Below are 22449 nucleotides of genomic sequence, written 5' to 3' on the forward strand. Positions count from 1 at the left end.
TCTACCACTTGCCTGGGCAGATTAGTCCAGTGGCTTGTTGTTCTCATTGTGAAAACGTTCCCTCTTGTGGCCAGTTGGAATGTCCCAGGAGTAACTTGTGCCCATCACCCCTTGTCTTTCTATGTTCATATCCATAGCTCCGATATTTTTAGGGTCAGATCTGAATCACGTTCATGTTTTTTCTCAAAAATGCTTAGACATCTGCTGCAAATAGATGATTTGAATTTTCTGCAGAGAGTGCCCCTTCCTGTAAAGCTCATTGCCTTTTGAATGGGATACTTAGCTGTTTAAGCCAGATATTTGGAATAAAGTAGATGACTCAGTGTTAATCTGCTCTCAAATATCCTTTTGATTAGATTAGGCAAAACAGAAACAGCTCAACAAACTCTGCATTCTGCATCGTGTGGATCTGTGTACAATCAGTCCGTTGTGACCTCTGGGGGAGATGTATGGCCTGTGTGATCTGTACATGGATGTGTGGCTGCAGAAATAGATGGATGATGAAGTAATGAATTAAAGCTATGTTTTCAGCACAGTGCAGCCGCAGGGTTGTGTGCAAGTTTGCTTGGCAATTAAGAGATGTTGGTCTTTACCTCTTCTGTGGTTCCCCTGGGATCCTGGGGGACCCTGGAGTGTCCCTCTTTCAGGGAAGTGGATGGATGATTCAAAGGGATGGTATAGATGTACTGGCTGTCATGTTTCTACTGAGAAGGGAAAACCTTACATACAAGACAAAACATTATGCTTGCCTTTCTGCTGATACCACCCCAGTGCTTCAATTGACAGTGCCTTAACTTTCTGCTGTCTTCTAGGATAGCTGCTTACACTGAAAACATGCCTCATAGCATGCTGGTAAGGAGCTAACCAAGCTTCCTCCTTCATTATTACATGTCAGATGTTAATTGTTTGTACTTTTTCCCCTCAAGACTAGGTGCAGAGAGGGCATGAGAAAGTACCATTCATAGTCACAGGCTGTGAACTCTTGCAACAAGTAGTCACTGTGCAGATTAGCCCAATTCCTGCCAGAGGGAAGCAGAACAAAGTAATGTTGGAAACTCAGAGAAAAGCTTGTGCCTAGGAAATGTTCCTGAGGTTCAGCAGGTAGACATGAGAAGCTCTTATGAGTCAAGAGAGCAAGAGAAGGGAAGATCTTACTGATGTGGTCTAGCCCTTCACATGGGGAAGACCTCCCAGATGCCAGCAGAGCACTCGCTGCCTGAGCTTGCAGCTTCCATCTATTCAAATGCACCCCTGACTTGAATTCAGGGGTGCTTTAAGCTGGAGCTGGGGCACACGGGCCTCAAAAGTACTGCTGGTCCTGAGCTGATAGTGCAGCGGGAGCATGTGTATGAGCAGCATGGCTCATCAGCTGCCATTACAGGCAAAGTGCTAACCTGGTTTCAATGGGATAACCAGATCCATCCAAGAGCTGTAAGGGGGTGAGAGAGGGTTATAATACTTGTTATGTGGCTGGAGTAAGTACTATGCCCAAAGGCAGTTGTGCCAAAGTCAGAGGTGAACCAGGCTCTCTACTGGTCATTTAACCTTCCTTTCCCTTGGATTGTTAGAGCTACAGCCACTCTGCTTGTGCATGGCTGCTCATGTTATGCTCTGTGAGTAAATATCCCAAGTTAAGCATGCACAACAACTTGTGCATCACATTCCTGTGCAGGCAGCTGCTGTTGGAGCTGCTGATCCCCTAGTCTGTCTCCAGTCTGACCGTAGAGTAATAATTACTCTCTTGGTGGACCAAGCCAGGCTATTTTTGGTACCTTCTCTTCTACATTTTATTGGTAGTGAGCTAATTCCATGATTTCTGAGTGAATAAGTCAGTGGCCTTTCTGTGTGCATCTGCTTGAGCACTGTGCTCCTGGTTGCTCATCTCTTTCAGTTAGTACTGTTAGGTTAGGAATGGCACCAGATCCATCCCAGTGGGTTTTATGTGGAAATGATGCCCGAACAAAAATCCTACCCTTAAAAAGACTGTGAAACTTCAAAACCCTGCTGCTTGGTTGCTTTTCTGGTGGAAAGAAAGCACTATCTATGCGTTGCATGGCTGCTTTTTACAATGCTTAGTACTGAAGATAAATTTGTCCAGTTCAGAAGGTGTCCGGAGCCTGCTCCTCTCTCTGTGCCAGTGCTGTGCCTGGGAAATGGTTTATAAATGTCTTGTTAAAGACCTGTGTGTGCCTCCTTTTCTTTCTTTTTGTCATGGGATCAGCTCACTGAGAGCAGCTGTCTTCACTTCCGTAATAGCAGCCCCCAAACCACGCTTGTGCCTTACAGATTCCCACAGCCTAAGAAACCATGGACAACTGTGCACGTATGTGTGTGCTGGGGTTTGCAGACATGGCGGGCTTAGGCTGAGCTTGTTCCCAAGCTTTTCCATGCTGCTTTGAAAAGAAAAGACTCCAAGAAGTCAGCTTTGTGCTAGGTTTATAAAGAAGCTGAACATATGGCGTGTCTATAGCTACGCCACCAAAGACGTGGAGCTGCGGGTGAGAGTGCTGCGGATTTGAGGGACGTGGTTACACAGTGCAACATTCAGGCTGTATTCAGGAAGGAAGCTCACTGCAGGCAGGAGCCATCCCTGTAAGTGCATCTCCACCAGTTGGTGTTCTTGCTGTCGGGACTGTCTCATGGGTATCCATTGCACTGGGCTACCCCAGTTGCTTTATGTTTCTTTCTGTCCTTAAGTCTTTTAGTAGGTGTGGTCTGGGCAAGGTGACCCAGTTTGGTTATGGGGTTGAGGGGACAGGACTTTTTGGATCTTTACAGCTAAGGGCTTGTTTAAATGGAAAATTATATCCTCTAATTCAAATAAGCTGTAGTGAAAAAAGTGAATAATGCTTCCGAGTAGAATATTCTCTAGTTGAAGCGACTTTATTTACAGAAGGATGAAGCCTGTGTTATTCCATAATACACCAGGACTTCCTTTAGCATAGTCCTAGTTTTTCAGATATGTCTGACTTATTTCTAGAGGCAGGGGTGCCACAAGCTGGGGAGGCAGACATGGGTGCTTTGTCCTTTGTCAAACCTGAAATACCCTTAAAATTGTGGGATTTTGTTTTCATTATTTTCTGGGCAGACTGGATGCTGCTCCAGTGGTGTGATAGATGGGTCCTATTCCAGGCTGTTGAATAGCATATTGAAACATGAATGTTGAAAGAATATATACTTAGTTTTTAAAATAATAATTATGTAAAACTGAAGACTGTAATCTTGAGATGAATAGATCCATCCATATGCTGCAAGTTAATTATCCCTCACTGAAAGAAACCTTGTTCATTTTCTACTAGTCACTTGCCTCCCGAATACCCTGTGCTGCCAAAACCTATCTGCTTTGCATATTTTGAATACCATTGTTTATTTGAAAAGCTTAAAATCCTCACCCATAACAAATATATACCTTTGCTTTTTGTTTCTTTTAAGAATGATACTGGATTTGATCTAGCATAGCTCGTAAACCCCAGGGTCCTCCATCCCTCCTGTCTCCAGCGGGCACCAAGAAAGCATGTCTCGCCTGTGGCAGAGCAGATTTCGTACCAGTCAGCCTCTTGAATGAGACCTTTATAAGAAGGCTTTTGTTCCCTATGTCTGTTTGAGGTTCAGTGCCCTTCCCAGCTGCCCCTGTGAAGACAAATATCTGCCTCAATGGGTATCTCCTTGCATTCAGTGCTGCAACTTTGCAGCCGTTCTCATTTGATTTTGCTTGCTCCTTCATAAGTCTCATTTCTTATTTTCCTCTTTTCCTTCCTCCTCCTCACAGGTTTCTTTCTAGGCATGTCTCCTCTCTCGAAGGAACCAGAGCCAGTGTTGCTGAAGTTGTGTCAGATCTTACTATCCACACCATGGGAGTTATTTCAGGGAACAGCAGGCAATAGATTGCCAGGGTGCCAGATGCAGAGCTTGTCTCCATGCCAGATTACAGCCCCGACTTTTCAGCTTTGAACTTGCAGAGCTCTAAGTCGTTGTTTCGAAGTCAGCCATAAATCTCTTGGGCTGCTTCCTCCCACAGGCATTTGGCTATTGCTTGCAAAGTGATGCTTTCTCTCACAGTCACCTCTTCTCCCTCTCTCTGCCTTGTCCTGCAGCTTGAAAGGGCTGTGATAAATCTTGCAGAAAACAGCTGCTTCATTGCTGTGCTGGGTAATTTGAATTTGGATATGGCAGAGTGGGTTGGCTTTCACTGGATTGCCAACAGTGTTGTGTTTATGTAATCCCAGCTGCTTTGAGAAGCTCCAATCCCTGTGTGGGAACCTGGAAATGACATGTGGTGAGGCCTCACCATCAGAGTGCTGTGCAGGCAGGCAGCCAGCCCTTCTCCCATGGGAGACCCTGTCAGCCTGTGTGGCTGCTGCTGGTGCTGTCTCCCTGCCTGTGGGGTGGCAGTTCCTGGTGGTGCAGTGAGTTGTTCTGCCTGTCTCTTGCCTGGTAGACTGTAATTGATAGGGACTGAGGCTTGAGTCTTTGGCAGCAGATGCTCAGAACTGTCCTTTATTCCCTTCTCTGTAGGGGAAGCTCTGATCTGCTCTACTCTCTATCAGTTTGTGCATCTGTGTTGTGCTTGGGGATAAAATAGTATTGCAGACCTAGACAGGCTTACAGTAATTGCAATGTAAAAGAACAGAGCTAGGAGCTTAGAGGGACTTGGTTCTAAAGACATGTTGCTATTCTGCACCTCCAGGTCATAGTGGAGGATGGCGGTCTGTTGCCAACACAAATGCTTGGTGCTCTTGAGTACAGGCTGCAGGTTGAATGGGGCAGTGTCTGATGTCCCAGCTGATACCACATCCCCACATCATCACCCAAGCACTGATTTATAGGGCAGTGAGCCAGGCTGCCCTAGTGCCTCTTAGGCTTTACTTAATCCTGTGTCAGTAAAATGATAGATTATTCCTTTTAGCAGGCACCCCTGTGGCCAGTGGTGTGGTTTCCCAGCTGATAAAATCTGTCTCTGCTTCAAATGGGCATTAGGATCCCCTGGTCACGGGGCTGCCCTGAAGCCCTGCCCAGGCTGGGAGGGAGCAGAGCTAGTACCAGTTTTGTGACTACTTTGGTTGCAGGGCTGCACGTTGAGATGCTCACAGGCTGCAAGGCATGCTGCCCTTGCACAGGTTAGTGATATCTGTAGCACCACTGTAGATCTATCTATAGCATGGGCCAGCAAGATGAGGATGTTGTGTCTTGTGACAGTGACTTCTCTGTCGGGCTTGGTACAGCTTTTCTTGCTGGCTAGTGGATGAGAAACTTGTTGATTACTATTGGAGAGGGAAAGCAGCCTGGGAGTGAAGAGGCAGTTCTGTGCTGCATGTTGGGCTGTTTTGTCATGTGGTGGGATTTGAGGGTAAAAACTTCTGAAGATTAAATGGAGAAGGCCAAGACCTCTCCTAGGGGCACAGTAAAGCTCTTCAGTAAGTATGATGTGTTGTCTCATTTCTCCCTGCTTTCTGGCATGAGATGCTACTCTGGTGTATCTCTTTCTTTCTTTCTTCCTTTCAACCTAATGTGCTTCCATTTTATCAATTAACTGCCTGTCTCCTGATTCCCATGGCAACACGACAGGCTGCATTTGTGATTCCTTTGGCAGTTGGGGTGCCTGGCATGTGTCTTGGGAGCAGTGAGATTACAAAAGGGTTCTGCAGGGAGTAGGAAGTACATGGGCAACACTCATTAGCTTCTTATGCTAAACTGTTTTTCTCTTCCTCTCCCTCCTCCCCTTTAGAAACAAGTTTCCTTTGCCTTCTGTTTCAATTGCCTGGTGATAAGAAATGAGCAACTGAGGTGCAGTGGGAGGTCAGAAGACGTGGAGGGAGTGGAGGGATGTGGATGGCACTTAGGCATAGCGCAAAACAGAGCATCTCATCAGGGATCCTGCAAAGAAGGTTATAGTGCTCTGTTCCTCCTACTTCAGCTTTCAGACCTTACTTGAAGGGGGACTCTTGCTCCTGTACTATACAAAGCTCTCTTTACCCCTTCCTACAGCAGACGCTTCCAAGAGCTGGAAGAGTCTGTCCCATTTGTGGGGGGAGTCCTGCTTCCAGGAATTTTGGACACATGGCTTTCATTGGCACAGTAATGAGAGCCATGAGAACAGGCTGAAGCTTCAGCTAAAACCTTTAACTTCTCCAGCTCTTGGCTGATAGGGATTTGTTTGGCTCCTAAAGTATTGGTGCCCTGTCACTGTGGACCCCTAAAACTGATGGGACAAGTTTATAAGAGGGTTCCTAAGCACGAGGGCTGCTGTGGCTGTTATGAATGTGTCATGTGGGAGCTTTATGAAGGGAAAACAGAGATTTAGAGTTGGATAAGATGTGCATTTAGTGGTTGCCTTGTGTATGACTCTAATTTATAAGTTGTTGTTCAGCCCTGAAAGCTGTGACCTACAGGAAGACCATTTAAACTGAAAAGAATGAGCTGGCCTATGGACACACAATAGGGTTTTAAAGTTTTGGGAAGCCCAAGTGGAAGAGATCCTGCTTACTGCTTGTTGTGTTTTGGAGCCTGGTCCTCATGAAAGGGAGGGAGGAACTGCTTTTCCAGTCCTAGCAAGTGAGGTTTGTGTTGGACAAAGCAGCAGAGGGAGATCCTCCTGGACCAAGAAAGGAAAGAGCTTTCTTCCTTGCTGATTTCCGGGTGACCTGCTGAGTTGGATGCCTAATAGTCACCTTCAGAGAGTTCCTGTGGCTTCTTGGGTGGCGTCACCAGGTAATGGTAGGGTTGAAGTAGAAGATGATCAGTCTATATTTTGTTGGGTTTGTTTCTCTTGTGAAACTCTGTTCTCAACTTTGTATCTGAGGTCTGTAGCCTCACTTTGCTGCCAGAGTATTTCCTGGAACTTGGTGTTTAACTAGGGAGTCTGATCAGAAACAACAAATCCAAGTGATGCAGTCATAGACAAGCTCTTTGGATGCCCATAGGCTGGAGAAAGCTCAGGAATCCCAGGCTCTTTGGTGACTTTCCCTGAAACTGTGAGAGCTGCTTGGAGAGCCGGCAACTCCAGATGTCAGGTCTTGGAGAGCAGAGTTGTTAGCTGGTATTTCTTTCAGGCTATCCTCATATCCTTATGGGGTCAAAGATAAGTTTCTCATCACTGCATTTTGCCTTCTGAAGGGCTGGTGACTAGATACCTGGAAGGATCAGAGCTTAGTCTACTCAGACCGCTCTGGATATTGTCTGGCCACCTAGTTAATGGGTCCTTCAAGACCTGAAGCCAAGAAGAATGAGTTTAGCTTGATGAGTTTAGCTCTCGCCTCCTCTGAAAACCTAATGCACAAAAGCCTCTTAGCTGCATTGTAGGAAAATTGGTGGCTTACTTGTTATTTTATGCGTGCATAATGAAGGTCATGGAAGTTTTAACAACAGGGCCATAATGAAGGTGAACGTCTGGCAGCGCCTCACTTAAATCCTGTTTCTGAATAATTCACCTCATACTAAAGACTAATACTGCTTCAGACTGAGCTGCTCTGCTCTGGAGCCTGCAATTAGGTGGTTTCCCTGAGATGTTATAATTACTGTAGTTGCAGCCCTGCCTGTCAGACAGGCACCTAAAACCAACAGAGGCTATGAAGTCCCACTAAAATTTTGGCTTTTTGGGGAACACAATGTTGCACCAAAAGTCTAATGAACTTTCTTTTCTTTTTTGTTCTGGTTCAAGTCAGTTTTTGAAGGTGTTTGCTCTCACAGTGAAATATGGGGAGTCTAGATGTGGTTTTAAATCCTGCTGCATTGTTTGTTCAGCCTTGGGCAGCCTTCCTGCCTTTCTCTGCTGGAGCTTCACTGCTGGAGGGTTTGCTTATCTAAACCACATTGCAGAGGTGTTTGTGAGCGCTAGTGTAACCTGTATCTTGATCCTTAACTAACAGCTGAAATAAGGACTCGTGCTGAAATCGGGATCCAGCAGGGCTAGAAAAACAGCTTTGATCTTATGTGAATTGTATTATTCCTGTGATAACTTTATAACTATGTGATTATCTCTGTGATAACTTATGTGAATTGTATTATCATATCACATCTGTGATGCAGAGCCCCCCAGTTTCTGTGCCTATAGTTCCTTGTGTGATAGAGTTGAATTTGTCTGTTGTGCTTGGCACATTGCACACGTGTCATGAACATGCCAGCAACATGGGATCTGTGTGTTGTGGCACTTTGCTGAGCATGGAACCAGGATGGAGGTTGTGTTTCTAATTTATTCTCATACCCAGGGAAGGAGAGAGGTACATATCACAGATGCTGTTGGTGATAAACCCCTGTAGCCATCTCTGGTTCTTAAACTAAAAGTCTCTTTAATGTAACTTGCAGGTTCCTAATCTGGCTTCTTTTCTGTCTTGTGCTATTAAGCACTGACATGAAAATGGTGGCCTTATTTTCTGCTTATGGTTGTTTTTATGGTTCATATGGATAGAACTCTGTTTCCTTCCCATCTCTTCTTACTTAAAGCCATTTGTAAAGATCGAAAGCTCTAAGCATCCTTACAGTTTTTGGTTTTTGCTTTTTAAAGTGAAACCAATTCTTGGATGTAATGCCATCCCCCTAACAGACCTCATGTTCTCCCAGTCTTTTACAAGACTGAGAGTAACACAGGCTTGAATGTCAGGTATTTGCCAAAGAAATAAGTTAGCGCAGAATATGTAAGGTTGAGGAAACTTTCGGAGTAGGGCCCAGAGGCCAAGAGAAGGTTTCTCCAAGAAGCCACAAACAAACTGGTGCAACTGTGCCATAAAGATTTGTTAAGAACATTGACTCTGGAGTCTAATGAGAACCAAAGTATCAATATTAATTGCTCTTGGTGCTGGTTTAGGAGAAACTGTAAGTTCTTTAAGTTAACGCTGAAGTATCGGTGCTCTTTTCTTTCCCCTGACATTCAACCTTTAGCAAAGCTTTGAGGTATCTTGGTTTGAGAGTTTTTATATTCTTCAGGCCTTCTAGAAGCTGAACCTTATCTCTCAGGCCCATTACTTCTGAAAGAGCTGTAGAAATGGTGCAGTGGTGGCTGAGGCTGAACAGGTTTCACAGTTCATTTCAGGCAAGCACTTGAGTCTGGCTTGTTTCTGCAGCTCTGAGGCTTTCTCCATCAGCCTTTTCCAGTAGCAAAGAAAAACCTCTTCCTGGTGGGCTTTAGGCTATTCTGGTTCGTGGCACCTAGGAATTTCAGCTTAAAGTTTGACTCAAGAGCCCAGGTCGCTTTCATTGAGCACAGGATGTATGGGACCAAGTCTTGTGCACGCACCCCCTACACTAGCTGTGGGGAGAAGTATACTTGGGACTGCAGTGCTACCAACAGCTGAGGATGAATGAAAGTCCATGGTATATGACTTGGTGGATCTTTATTTTTCAAGCTTAATTCTGCAGTCCCTTGTGTGGTTTCTTTTAGGGCTTTACTTAACCTCCCCCTTTAACCTTCAGAAGGTTTTAATGAAGTCTGTATGTCTTTGTATTTTGTTCTTTGGGGCCTAGGCTGAAAGCCCAGTTTGTGATAGTTTGACAGTGGCATCGGCATGGGTTGGGTCCCGCTATCTTGTTTACTTGGGTTGTCTTTGTTCCGCTTCAGACACCAGTCACGTATTTAAGGACCTCCTTGTGTATTACGCAGAGTTTGGCCAATCAAGGGTGTGCTGAAGAGTGAGTGGGACAGTGAATTTCCAGCATCACCTGCAGTTTTCCCTCTCTCAGCTCAGGGAAACATTTTTGGAGGTCTGGCTTCAACTTGACAGGCTGATGCTTGAATAAGTGTTCTTTACTGTGGGTTTTATTGTGTTTGGTGCACGGTGTGTCAGCCCTGTCAGGGTGTGCATGCAGGGGAGTGTGGATGCTTCCTGTTTAGAGAGATGCTGTTTATATTGAACATACCCCAGGTGTCTGCTCACTGCTGGGTTCTGCTCCAGCGAAGGGCATAGCAGCAGCTGGGGAAACTGAGTAGATTGCAGAGGCAGCTGCGTTGTCCCACAGGAGCTATTAGTGCATTTGGTGGGACTCTGAATACTTTGACTGTGCCTGTATCCAAACAAATGGAGGAGTTGTAGCACCAGGTACTAAAAAGTGCCTTGTACTTCTCTTATTTTTTCTTTTTCATTATTTTTTTGATGAATGGATGACTTTGGCATCTTTCTTCAAAGCAGCAGTTCTTGGTCTTCTTTTGATCCTGAAGGACTTAGCACCACTCCTGTCTTTTTGAGCTTATTCACAGTAGTACTGCCATGCAAAATACCCTTTGGTGTTGTGGTGGGACTGGGGTATTGTACAAGGGGGATGAAGACACGGAGTGGGTTCTTCGTTGTGTGCGAGACCTGCAGAATTTGGGCAGCAGATGGAGATTTCTGTGCAGATCACTAAGAAGATGTGTAAGTAATGGGGTCACTCAGGTTTTAACCTTCACTCGGTGTTAACCTGCAACTTAAGTTGTTGTCCCAGATGCTTCCTTTCTGTAAATGCCCTTTCCTGGTGTTTTGGCTGCCTCTTAGGATTTTCTCCTCATACCAAAACCTCTTTTCCCTTGATTCACAGGCTCGCCTTTACACAAGCAGGGTACCACCTCCACCACCAGCGCCGAGAAGTCAGGTTCAAAGGTTGCCGAGGTGGGCGATGATTTCCTGGGAGACTTTGTGGTGGGTGAACGCGTCTGGGTAAATGGAGTGAAGCCAGGTGTGATCCAGTATCTTGGGGAGACGCAATTTGCTCCGGGCCAGTGGGCAGGGGTTGTTCTGGATGACCCAGTGGGTAAGAATGACGGCTCTGTCGGTGGAGTGCGGTACTTTGAATGCCAGCCGCTGCAGGGGATCTTTACGCGACCGTCCAAGCTGACGCGGCAGCCGGTGGCCGAGGGCTCAGGGAGCGACGGCCCCTCCGTGGACTCCCTGACGGCTCAGAACTTGTCACTGCACTCGGGGACAGCCACGCCACCTCTCTCCAGTCGTGTCATCCCCCTGCGGGAGAGCGTCCTCAACAGCGCCATGAAGACAGGCAATGAGTCTGGATCTAACCTCTCGGACAGTGGGTCTGTGAAAAAAGGGGAGAAGGACTTACGGCTCGGAGATCGCGTGCTGGTGAGTTGATTGTGGGCTCTCCCTAGAAAGGCAAAGATCAAGGATTTGTCCCTTCCCAATGTGTACCCAGTCAGGTTCAGGACAAGACAAAAGGAGGACAACTGGTGGTGAGGTGTGGGACAGAGCGTGGCGTTGGAAGAGGAATGCCTGAACCAAGCAGGTGTAGAACTTCTGTATTGGATGGGGCTTGGAGCAACCTGGTCTAGTGGAAGGGGTCCCTGTCCATGGCAGGGGGTTAGAACTAGATGAGCTTTAAGGTCCTTTCCAACCCAAACCATTCTGTGATTCTATGATTCATTGTTACTTGAGATGCTGTGTCTTCTGGACATGTCTCTTTCACATGATGCAAGAGAACTTGTCCAGTAGAATAAGTGCTCTGGAATAAGTCCTGAGCAGTAGAATGGGGTCAGAGAGAAGGCAAATCAGATATGAGAGAGAAGTAGAAGAAAAATCATTGATGATTATTCAGATACTCTCCATAATGGTGTGTACTGGGGCTTTTGAGTAATTTGCAATGTAGTGTCTTGTTGCATGTGGTTGTACATACTCTGCTGGTAACTTCCATTTTGGTGCTTCAGTTCTTATATGTTGGATATGATGCTAATTCCTTTCCTGTACAGAAAGGAACTTGCAATTGTTTTTATATAAGGGCAGGACTTTGGGAGAGATCACTGTACTGATGGATGAGTTCCCCACATCTCATTGCTGCTGCTGTTTTCATTACCTAGAAGAGAGTACTTGATGACTTTAAGCCAAAATACCACACTTAGTACCTAAGTGTGGCTTACTGGAAGTTTGCCATTAAGCTTAGCATCATTTGTGTCCTAGCAAAGGATTAGTGCTTTCAGTGGAGGTAGAGAAGGAAAAGGAAGATAACAAAGCATGGCAACTCAAAGCATGAGTTTTGTTCTGCAGCTCTGGAAAAGAGTTTAGTTTTGTTTAGTGTGTATGATATGTACTGTAATATCAAATATTGGAAGAGGCAATCCCCAGTAATATCCCTGGATCCAGAAGATGAAGGTGACTTACCAACTTGCTGGGTTGCAGAGTTAGTCTTTGTACATCCTGGGCCATCTGGCTCCCATTTAAATCAGCTGTGTAGTGTTTCCTTTTTTTGGGTACTGGGTTCCAATAGCAGTAGTGGTAGCAGGGAAGTGTAGACATCTGTTTAATAACTGGGTTTGGTAGAACTTGGCTTCACAGCTGATGTGAGTCAGGAGTGTGTGCAGAGGGGTGTCAGAGGCAACCTCCGTGTCCTTTGTGGTCTCAGAGCGGGTTCTTCTACTGGCGATAGCAGCAACCCTGGGCAGGCTGTAGATCAGGCTCATGGAGTTGATTCCCATTTTAGGAGAAGCAGTTGTAGAAGGTAAACTGCAAAATATAAAATCCGTGGTAAACTTGGCTCTGTTCTTCCCCAACCAGCCAGGCAATGGAGTAGTGTTCTCCGGACTTCATGTTTAGCCCCTGTCTTCTCCTGGGGCAAGGTGTATCCACTTAATACTCCACTTACCTCAGTGTGACCCACCCAGACTTGGGCAATACAAAATGTTAGTATCTCTCCCCTTAGATTCTGCTGAGTTGTTGGGGGGGGGGGCATTAGGGGTAAGTTTGGTTGGGATTTTGTTTGTTTGTAATGTGGGTGCATCCTTAAAAGCTCTCCCTCCCTGCCTACTGATTTATCCACCCCAGATGTTATAAGATAAAATCTGTGCTGTCATTTGTTAGTGTAAGAAATAGCTCCAAGAGCAAATCTGGAATGACCTCTGCATCTCACTGTCTCTAGCAGGACTGCCCAGCTTAAACTGGGAATTGTTTGCATGCATTAGTAGAGGTCCAGGAAAAGACCAGATCGTCAATGACAAGAAGAAGAAATAATTTTGCTGTTAAGTCAGTAACATGTGCTTGGCTTGGCAGATGGCTTCTTTCACTAATGGAGATGTCAGCTAATAATGTTTGGTGCTTGAATACATATGCAATAATTCTGGATTAACCTGAGTTGCCTCAAATTCCTTGAGTAAATCTTTGCTCTTGTCCTCTACAGATCAGTTCAGGTTTAGTTGTCTTTATTACTCTTAGTCTGTGCTTTTATGAAAGATTATCTTTTTATTTGAGAATGGCTTTTAAGCAGATGGGATCCACCAAAGGCTTTTCAAGTGAGGGAGGACACATGTTCTGTAACTGCTCAGTGGATGGAGCACAAGGTTGCAGGGGTCCCTTCCAGGTCTGTGAGGCTGCTCAGCATTATGCTTATTCCCTGCTAGTGGATTTATTTAACTTCACTCAAGTCCGTTATAGCTTGAAGACATTTTTGCTTTTCAGTGAGTTTGTTCTGAGCTTTTCAATGAGTTTGTTCTGCCTTTTTGGCACTAACAGTTGCAAAAAGTGACTTTTGGCTTTCCATTAGAAGAATTAGATAATACTTGCTTTTGGCACTTCCCAACGCAGATTTTCTCTCAGAGATGCGAAAATGTCATTAAAGAGATGAAACCACCAGTCTAATATTGCAGAACTCATCTCTTGAAGTCTGGCAAATGAATATGGAACAATTAGCCTTTGCTTTAGTAAGAGTGGAGCTTCCCAAAGTAAGATAATTGCTGGAGTGCTGCAGTTAATGTAAGGCTGGCTTGTTGCCTTTCTCCAGGGAAAGAAGAGATGGAAACAGAGTGATGGAGCAGTTGAGCATTTTCTGCTTGGGAGGAATCTCTGCTGTGTTGTCTTGTTGGGGTTTTTTTTGCCTAAGAAAATGTATTTTACATGCTTTGGGGAGGCCTTCTCAGCAGATGAACACATTCCACCCTACATGTGGTTGCTTTCTTAAGGTGAAAGGAAGTGGCTGTTGTCTGTGTGTCAATCTAAATAAGTAATAATAATCTAACAGAGGTATTCTGGCCTTCAGCCTTCCTTGTCCTAACTGGGATTTCACTCTTCAGTACCGAAATGTAGTAATAAGATTATTTAAGAGCCAGGTTATATCCCAGTGGCTGATTGACTCTTGCTGGGGGCAGGGGGGAGTGTTGCCCCAGATATCCTTCAGATACATTCTACTTGTGTGATTTTGCCACAACCTGTAGGTGGCCAAAGCCAGAACAGATGCTGGAAGAGCAGCAGCAGCTCTAGTGGGGGGAGACTCCAATGGAGTGATGCTGGGTGGCAGGCTGTCTGGGCGGGTGAAAACAGACTCTGGTCTCCCTCCTGCGAGTGTGATTTGAATCGCTTTCTCCTCTCTATGCTGCAAAGTCTCTTTGCCTGTGGTGTGTTGCAACCTCTGGCTCTTGGAAAGTGAAAATTCTCATGAATAAAGCAGAAAGCAGTCATGTTCTTCAGCATCGCCTCTTCCCTACCCCTGCTCTGCCAGCCTGAAGCTGCAGAAAGCCTTTAACCACCGGAGTGAAAACTCATTGCCATTAGAAGCACCTCGGTGAGGAGAATTGCAGCCTGAGCCCTTCTCCTTGGGCAGAGACAACTACTTGTGCTGCTGCCGCCAGCTTGCTGTGAGCTATTTCAGTGCCTGAGTCTGAAGCCTTGCTGCTGTGAAGGCATATGAATGAGGTGTTATGAAGGAAGAATTCATGCTCTTTATCAGAGGTCTCCTAGCTTCCTGGGGTCTTAGAGGAGCAGCAGTGCTCCTGTATGGGCTTTACAGATGAACAATCACAAGACATTTCCTTATTGCAAACCAGGCAGTAAGAAAAGACAGATCCTATTCTGTAGTTCTAGTAGTAATTTCAGGGAAGGCGTTTTCAGTATTTCATTGCCTGTTTTCAGCTCGGTCCCTAAGGATGCTGTGTCGTGACTGGATTGTGTAACAGTACAGCAGAGTCCAAGACCTTGCTTGGGAGCATGGGAATGATGGAGCTCTGTCCCTAAGGAGGTCTGTGACAGGCAGTAGGAAGTGCAGGCTTCCAGTTGCTTGCAGGATTCAGGAGACAAGAAAACATCTAGGTCTTCTAGTCCAAGCTCTTTCCTTGCTAAGATTGTTGGCCTTCCATGGTGTGAAATACAGTGTGACTGGTGTTGTCACAGACCCAAGTGTTCCCTGTCACTGCAGTGAAACTAAGGGGAAATAAATAGCCCAAAGCAACCACCCTTCACTGCTGCCACATTAACCCTTGGAGGCTTTTTGTGCACTCGCACACCCTCCTAACCATTCATTTAGGTTGATGCATTGGCCAGTTCTTGTCTTCTGTTTGCACTATCTGTCATTAAATAGGAGTTGTAAGTGGCCTGTGGTGGAACAAATGGTATTATTACTGTGGGTGGACTTTGCGTCAGGCTCAGGAGGGGATGCTGTAATTCTAGGCTTTCCTCTTACTCCGCATCCCTAGGACATTATTTTCTCAGTGGTGCCTGAAAGATAAATGTGCAGAAATGTCTCGTATCAGCAGTGCTGTCAGACTCATCCCTGTGCAATGCTGACTTGGGCTGTGGGGACACAAAAAGATGAGTGGTTCAATTAAAAGAAACTATAAAACTAACTGTAACTTTACATAGGGAGGGCTATCCTGTAATTCCTGGCTGCATTTTTCTTCCTGTACCCTAATAGCTTCTCTCTCTTCATCATAAAAGCCTGTTCTGGCATTCAGAGATGGCATGGTGAGTATGTGGTCAGATGAAACTGCTGGTGGCCACCTGAAGTTGTATTTACAGACAAACCTGACCACAAGCCAGATCTCCACCTTACTACCTGCTAGCTGAATGCTGTTCTTGGCTATCAGGTGGGGGACAGTCCTGGGGAGTGGTATGCACTTCCATATGTATGCACATTAACCCCTTGTATGTATAGATCATTATTTCATATTAACCCCTTGTATGTATAGATCATTATTTCATGTGATCTGTAATGGCTGGACCCACACCCCCCTGCTGCCGCAAAAAGTGCCCTCTGTAAATCAAGTCTCATACAGCGATCTTCTGCCATTGATACTTGGAAGAGCTAAACTGTGTGTGGTGGGAAAACGCAGCTTCTACCTCTCAGCTTGTGTGGAAACAGGCTCCATGTCTGGGTGGATGAGTGAGTGTGCGTGTGTGAGAGAAATACCCCTTTTCCCCCAAAGGGGAAGGATGGCTGTTTACTTTACACGCTGCATACAGCCTGCAGCTACAGCTAAAGAGCAAGCAGCACTTGTCCAGTTAAGGCGAGCTTTAATTTCATGTTAGTATCATCCAGTAACACTGTTGAGTAAGCTTATGTGCTGCACGTTAAAAGTAGTTGAAGGTCCAAGGAGTAAAGAAAGATGTCCTGTGTCTGCCCTTTCCCCCTGTCCTTTTCCTTTCTCCTCTCACAGGCAAGCAGTAGGAGAGTTTCACTGCTGACTCCTGGACCATGCATGTCATGATGGGGAGCAGTCCCTGTTAGCCTGAATGACACTTTGCATTGCCCACAAGCTGTGGGTTAAGGACAGCTCTTAAGAGGTTCTTGCTGAGAGCAAGAGACTGCTGATGGGGTGAGCAGGGAGGACGTAAGGGAAAAGAGCAAATGCAGGCTGGAGGGAGTCTGACTTGAAGTGGCCACATTGAGATATGGCCTGGTGCTAATTTGGTAAATTGTTTCAGTGATATATTAGCAGCTTTGATGAAGGCAGCGTCTGGAAGGATCAGCATCACTGTTTTTCCAGCCCTGGGATATTGATCTGGATCCAGTTTTGTCATTTTGATGAGGAAACTATAGCAAATCATGATGTCAGTGATACTGTAGTTAGCAGGGAAGGCATGTGCATGTCCTTCAATGAGTGTGTATTGCTTTTCTGACTCACCAGTTAGGATAAAAACCTGTTAAATGTTCCTGGCTTCATTTTGTCGTGAAGGTCAAGTCCAAGACTGTCACTTCAGATGAGATTGGGATGATGGTCTTGAGTTAAAGGTGTGAGAAAGGCATCAGATTGCTGAGGCAGAGAGCTTCAGTCTGGACCTGAACTGTCCGGGAGCTCAGAGGCATGTGGCTCTGAGGCTGCTTGAATCTGGCTGGAGAAGGTGGATCACGATGAGCTTGTTTAAAGTTAATCATAAGTGATTTACCTGAAATAGAGAAACTCAGAACATTGATGCTGGTCAAAATACACTCCAAAACCAGAAAGTCCTGTATCAATGTCAATGTTGATTCTGGGTTTTGGAGCTTCGAGAAAGAGTTATTTTTAGCTGCCTTTTTAGTTAGTTAGTTAGTTTTCCCCAAAACAAAGTAACACTTTACATTTGGCAAAATCTCATTCTCTTGGAATGAATCATCTCGGTAATACCTTTGGTGAGGTAACTGTTAAAAAGCTTTGGGAGTTTGGTTTGGTTTTGAACAAAACTTGACAACTTTAAAAGCCATTGGTGTGTCTGAGCAGCTGTGGGGGGCTGAGTTCGCTGGCAGCCATGCTAACTCTCTGCTGTCTCATGCTACAGCAAAAAATTCTTCCCTGTGAGGGTGCTGAGGCGCTGGCACAGGGTGCCCAGAGAAGCTGTGGGTGCCCCATCCCTGGCAGTGTTCAAGGCCAGGCTGGATGGGCATTGGAGCAACCTGGATTAGCAGAAAGTGTCTCTGCCTGTGGCAGAGGGTTGGAACTGGGTGAGCTTTAAGGTGCCTTCCAACCCAAACCAGTCTGGGATTGTTTGAAAAAGACAGGTTGACCTGTCCAGTTTCTTTTCCTCACTCTGGGCACTTGGCAAGTTGCAGGTGTGATTGTGGCTCTGATTAATGTGCCAGGCTGAGACATGCAGACACGTTTTCCATGTCTCAGGCTGGCACTGATGCTAATGGCAGGCTGAAATGCTCATAGGATGGAAATCCTCTGGTCTCTAGTGAGATGCTGTCAGTCATGTTAGTGCAGCAGGAGCCATCCCCCTGGGCTATCTTTCGTACTCATTGTGGGGCAATGGTATCAAAGCTAGGCATGGGCAGAAGGGGTGGCTGTGAGCTACCGGGAGTTGTGCTATGCAATTGCTAACCTCCCTGCCTTTCACAAGCTGCCTTTTGTCCTCCTTCCAAAGTGATACCTCTGATTTATTGAGAAGTCTGATAGAAACAAACCCTTCTGTTTTGATGGGACCATTCTGTGTGCTGATATAACCTGCCAACTGGCTTCTCCCAAAACACATTATTGACTTCAGCAGCATTAGAGGATTATCAAGGCTGAATAAACCTGCATGTCTGAGTTGGATGAATTTGCTAGTCTCTCCATCCAGAAGAGTTTCTGTGTGCCTGCCAAAAGATGGGGAGCTCAACAAGAGGGTCGAGTGCTGGCATGTGAGTGTGACAGCCTGATATTTGCTTCTGACTCTACTGCCAGCCCTAGCAGGCTGTTAGAGAGCAGATGTGTCCTTTCTAGCTTTGGGAGAAGGTATTGCTGTATGGTGAGGGTGTATTATGTAGAGAAAATGGCAGTAATTAATGCTTGAAAGAGAAAATAAATGATATTGCTCTGGAAGGAGAGAATCACATGGTTGTCTGAGGGAGTGTTACAGCTGATCTGTGCTTAGCATCTTCACTGGTGTATGGCTTTTGGATAGGAACATGACTTGCTCTCTTACTGTGCAGATTTAGTATTGGTCTGATTAGATAATGTGTGTATTAAATTAATAGAGCTAGTTCATGTCTCTGCAGTTTGGAAACAACCTTCTCAAAATAGTAATATCTACGGGGATGTAACTGGGTGGTCCTGTTAGTTTTGTGGATGGAGGAGTGTGGCTCTGGTAGATGCCCCAGAACAGCATGGTAGGAGTCCTGCTGGTGAAGGGAGCTCCTCAGGTTTTGAAGGTGTTTATGTGAGGGTCTGTGGGGTTGGGATCCTGTGGCTTGGTGAAGGAATTGTGCTCAATATCTGTAATGAAAACTCAACAAAAATAAACTGGAGGGAGCTTAGCTGCAATGGTAGTTCCTATAAATTACATTAAGATCAATTGCACTTATACTGAGCTCAACTTGCAGCTAAAGAAATGTATTAGAATGACATTAAATCATTTTATTAATATTAAGAGACTAAATCTGTATAAACTCAAATCAAAAGGAGGATTTCTGTTTGACTGTGAGTGATCAGGAATTTCACTGCAACTGCTGAAATCAGTCACTTGCCAAGAAACTAATACTGAAATAGAATCATCTTTTACACCTGGCCACAGTGTAGGACCAGAAAGGTTTCTTGTGATGCTTTTCCTGCTGGCAAAGATTTTCCTCCTTCCTATAGCAAAGAGGAGAACATCAACAGAGCTTTTCCCATAAGCAGCCCTTCGAATCCCTGGTGAGAGAAATCACAGTAGACTAACTGGAGCCACATGCTGCAGTGCAGCCTCCAGGGCTGGAGGTAGGACCCAGATGTCAGAGCTGTGTTCTCTGGCCTGTTCAGGTGCAGTTATTTTTAGGCTGGGAAAACTTTCTCCTTTGCATTAGCAATTTTCAGAATATTTAGGGATTTGGAATCGGTGAATTCGTAACATCCCTGCCCTAGAATACACGTCACTGGAGGTCTCTGCACTGTTTTCTGTAGGAGAACATTACTCTGATACCTGTTTCTGTAAAATTTAATAGTAAGGACATTAATAACTGCAAGTCATTCAAGATAAAGCTGCAAATCTAATTTTAAACTCATTTTTAAAGCTTTCTTCCTTGAACCTAGGTTTTAGCAGAGACAGGCTAAAAAAAGTTTAAATCATATCTGGTATACTTACAAGTATGAACCTTTAGAACCACGCTTCTACTTTTCCTTCTTTATTTTCCCAGCACAAGTATCTAAGTAGGAGCTTCTAGTGCAAAGGTGGAGGCAGCTGCTGCTCAGTGCCATGTGTTCATGTAGCAGAAATCGGCTTCATATATTCCTGTTTTATGCTCTCCTAGAGTTTACTTGGCACGCTGAAAGCTTTACATGTATGTACAGGGGCAAAAGGTGTGATTTATTCTTGCTTCTCCACGGAGGGGAAGAAAAATCTATACTACCAGAAGCCTGCAGTGAGATGAGACCCTTTCCCATGTGCACATTAGTGCTGTGAATTGATGGAGGTTGTGTAGGTAAAACCAGGGGGGTTCTGTATGAAACACTTCTATTTTTGAAAGGTTTGCTGTTCACTGTGTCCTAGCAAACCCTGCGTGGGGATAAGCTGAAGAGTGGTAAATGCCTTCCTGGCTCATCTTGTCCCTTTTGATGTCCTGTCCCAGTGTTGCTCAGAACTGCCAGCTGAAAAAGCCTAGGACTGAAACTGTTAGTGCAGCTCCTGGTCCTTTACAGAAGGCAGGTATAAGCTGTGCTTGGAAGGCTTTAGACTCCTTCATGGCCTCACAAATAAGTCTGTGCAATTGAAATATGCACCCTGAAATGAGTTTTCGTTATATTTGTTCTGACATCTTCTGGGCAGGCAAATCCGAAAGTGGGAGTTTGTCAGCTTGCTTGTAGTTATTGGAGAGACATCTTCAGTGCTAGAAGAACTTGATGAGAAAACTATCTGTTCTGGTTTCACTAGATCTGAACCAGAAAATATTGATGGCTTTTCCCTCCCCCACATAACTACGTCAGTCCCCCATGGCAGTACCAGTGCTGCTGTCTCTAACCCTTTTCATCTTATCTCCAACAGGTTGGTGGGACGAAGACAGGAGTTGTGCGCTACGTGGGAGAGACAGACTTTGCCAAAGGAGAGTGGTGTGGGGTGGAGCTGGATGAACCTCTGGGCAAGAATGACGGGGCAGTTGCTGGTACAAGGTACTATGTGTGCTCTCAAACCCAGCCTGGAGCTGTAGGGTCCTACACACCTCCCAGGGCAATGGTGGCCAAATGTCATTTGGACCTGTTAAGAACAGTTTTATCTTTGGTTGGACACTGTGGGTTGGGAGGAAGAGTCCAATTTTGAGTCTTCAAGCTTTGGAATAGCTTTGCAGGATCACTTGGAGCATTTTAAAGCAGGATCAGGTAACATCTGTGAAGTAACCTGAGTGGCTTCAGGAAACAGGAGAGTAGGGAGAGAGGGTAACTTGTGGTGGGGTTTAGGTTTTGCTAGAAATTGATTCTGTGGCTGCATTAGCTCTGCTTTCTACACACATTCTCTTAATAAACTTTCTTCTTGCACTGTATCTATAATTTACCCTGTCAGAGCTATAGAAGATAAAGACTTCACTCTCTCTTTATTCCTGAGCTTAATGATAGTTCTTCCATTCTTCCTGGAGACAGGTTTCCAGAGATCAACAATTGGTGGTTGTTGTCTGTCCTTGTAGTAATTCTTTAGTGTGTCAGCTGTCTGCTGGCTGACACCTCTGACTCCACAGGCACCTCCACTATTTTCTTTTCCAATAAAGCCCTTGTTAGTATCCATAAAACTAGGCAGGGACATCTCACAGCCTTGCTGGGAAGCTGTTTCTGTTCATATCGACGTTTGGTAGGAGAATGGCCCTCAGCCTCAGATCCTTAAGCTTGGGAATGTTCAAATCCAAGTTTTATACAGCAGCATTTTGACCCTGCCTCAAATACAGGTAGAAATGATTCTGTATCCTTCAGAAGTTCCTTTAGTGGCAAATACTGTTGATTTCTTGAGATTTCTTAAGGGAGTCTTGCATTAGAGGTGAGATTTAACTTTGAAACTGAGGAGCGGAGAGTTCTTCCCTTCTTAGATCTCAGGTTCTATATAAAGGTCTCTTGTGCTGGGTCAGGCTTTTCTTTTTTCCAGCAGCCATGTGGTTTGATTTAAATGAAAGAAATGCTGCTCTGTTCAATGTCAGGCCAAGAAAGCAGTAAATGATTGGCAGCAATCGGCTGAGTTCCAGCTTATTCTCAAAAGAAAAGAACTGGGATGGTAGAGAGCAAATCATGGAGTGAATCCAAGTCTCTGCTTTCTTTGTCATACACTATAAATGATCTCTAAGCTTAATCTTAAGGATGCTGAGAAGTGATTTATTATCTCTGTACATGCAGAAGGTGTGGAACGCACATGTGAGTGTAAGGGTACTCTCTCTGCCTCTCATCCTCACACCTCTGTTGCTCTGGTTTGAAAATGCAGCCTTTGGAAGTCATCTCTCTTCTGAAGCTGCTATATCTTGGCTGAGGTTGTTATAGTATGAGCCCTGTCTGCAAGGTTTCTCCTTTGTTTTACACTTTCTCAAGAGCAGGAAAAATTGAGCTCCACAGCAGGGATCGGGGAGCAGGAGTGAATTAAGAGGTTTGGATTAAACAGGGGAGATTGGGGGAAATCTAACTTTGCAGATCTTGTAGCAATAATGGATACTAGCAGTACAACAGTGGTGCATGGGGACTCTCAAGCTGAAGGGTGCTCTGTTCACCAAGGATCTGGCTGCAGGTTTGCAGCACTGTCCCTGCTTGTCCTTTGATCCTTCATCCAACCTTCTGATTTCTTCATAGCACATGCTGATTTCAACAGCAGTGTTTTTGAGGAGAAGCCAACATAGCAAGAGTTACTCCCCTGTTGCATACAGGCACTCTCAGTCAGTCTTTCC

The 22449-nt window shown here is 45.2% G+C and overlaps 1 protein-coding gene across 1 annotated transcript in view; it reads left to right on the forward strand.

The window, feature by feature from the left end:
- The window catches only part of LOC104408741 (CAP-Gly domain-containing linker protein 2-like), a gene marked incomplete at its 3' end in the record, with an annotated part of 39539 nt that overhangs the window by 9880 nt on the left and 7210 nt on the right, over positions 1–22449 (forward strand). Inside the window, exons 2-3 of the mRNA XM_010018441.1 lie at positions 10504–11042; positions 20583–20707. Of these exons, the coding sequence (XP_010016743.1) occupies positions 10504–11042; positions 20583–20707 (664 nt within the window). The remainder of the gene's footprint in view (positions 1–10503; positions 11043–20582; positions 20708–22449) is intronic.

Source organism: Nestor notabilis, unplaced genomic scaffold, assembly GCF_000696875.1.
Source record: "Nestor notabilis isolate BGI_N333 unplaced genomic scaffold, ASM69687v1 scaffold707, whole genome shotgun sequence".
NCBI lineage: Eukaryota > Metazoa > Chordata > Aves > Psittaciformes > Psittacidae > Nestor > Nestor notabilis.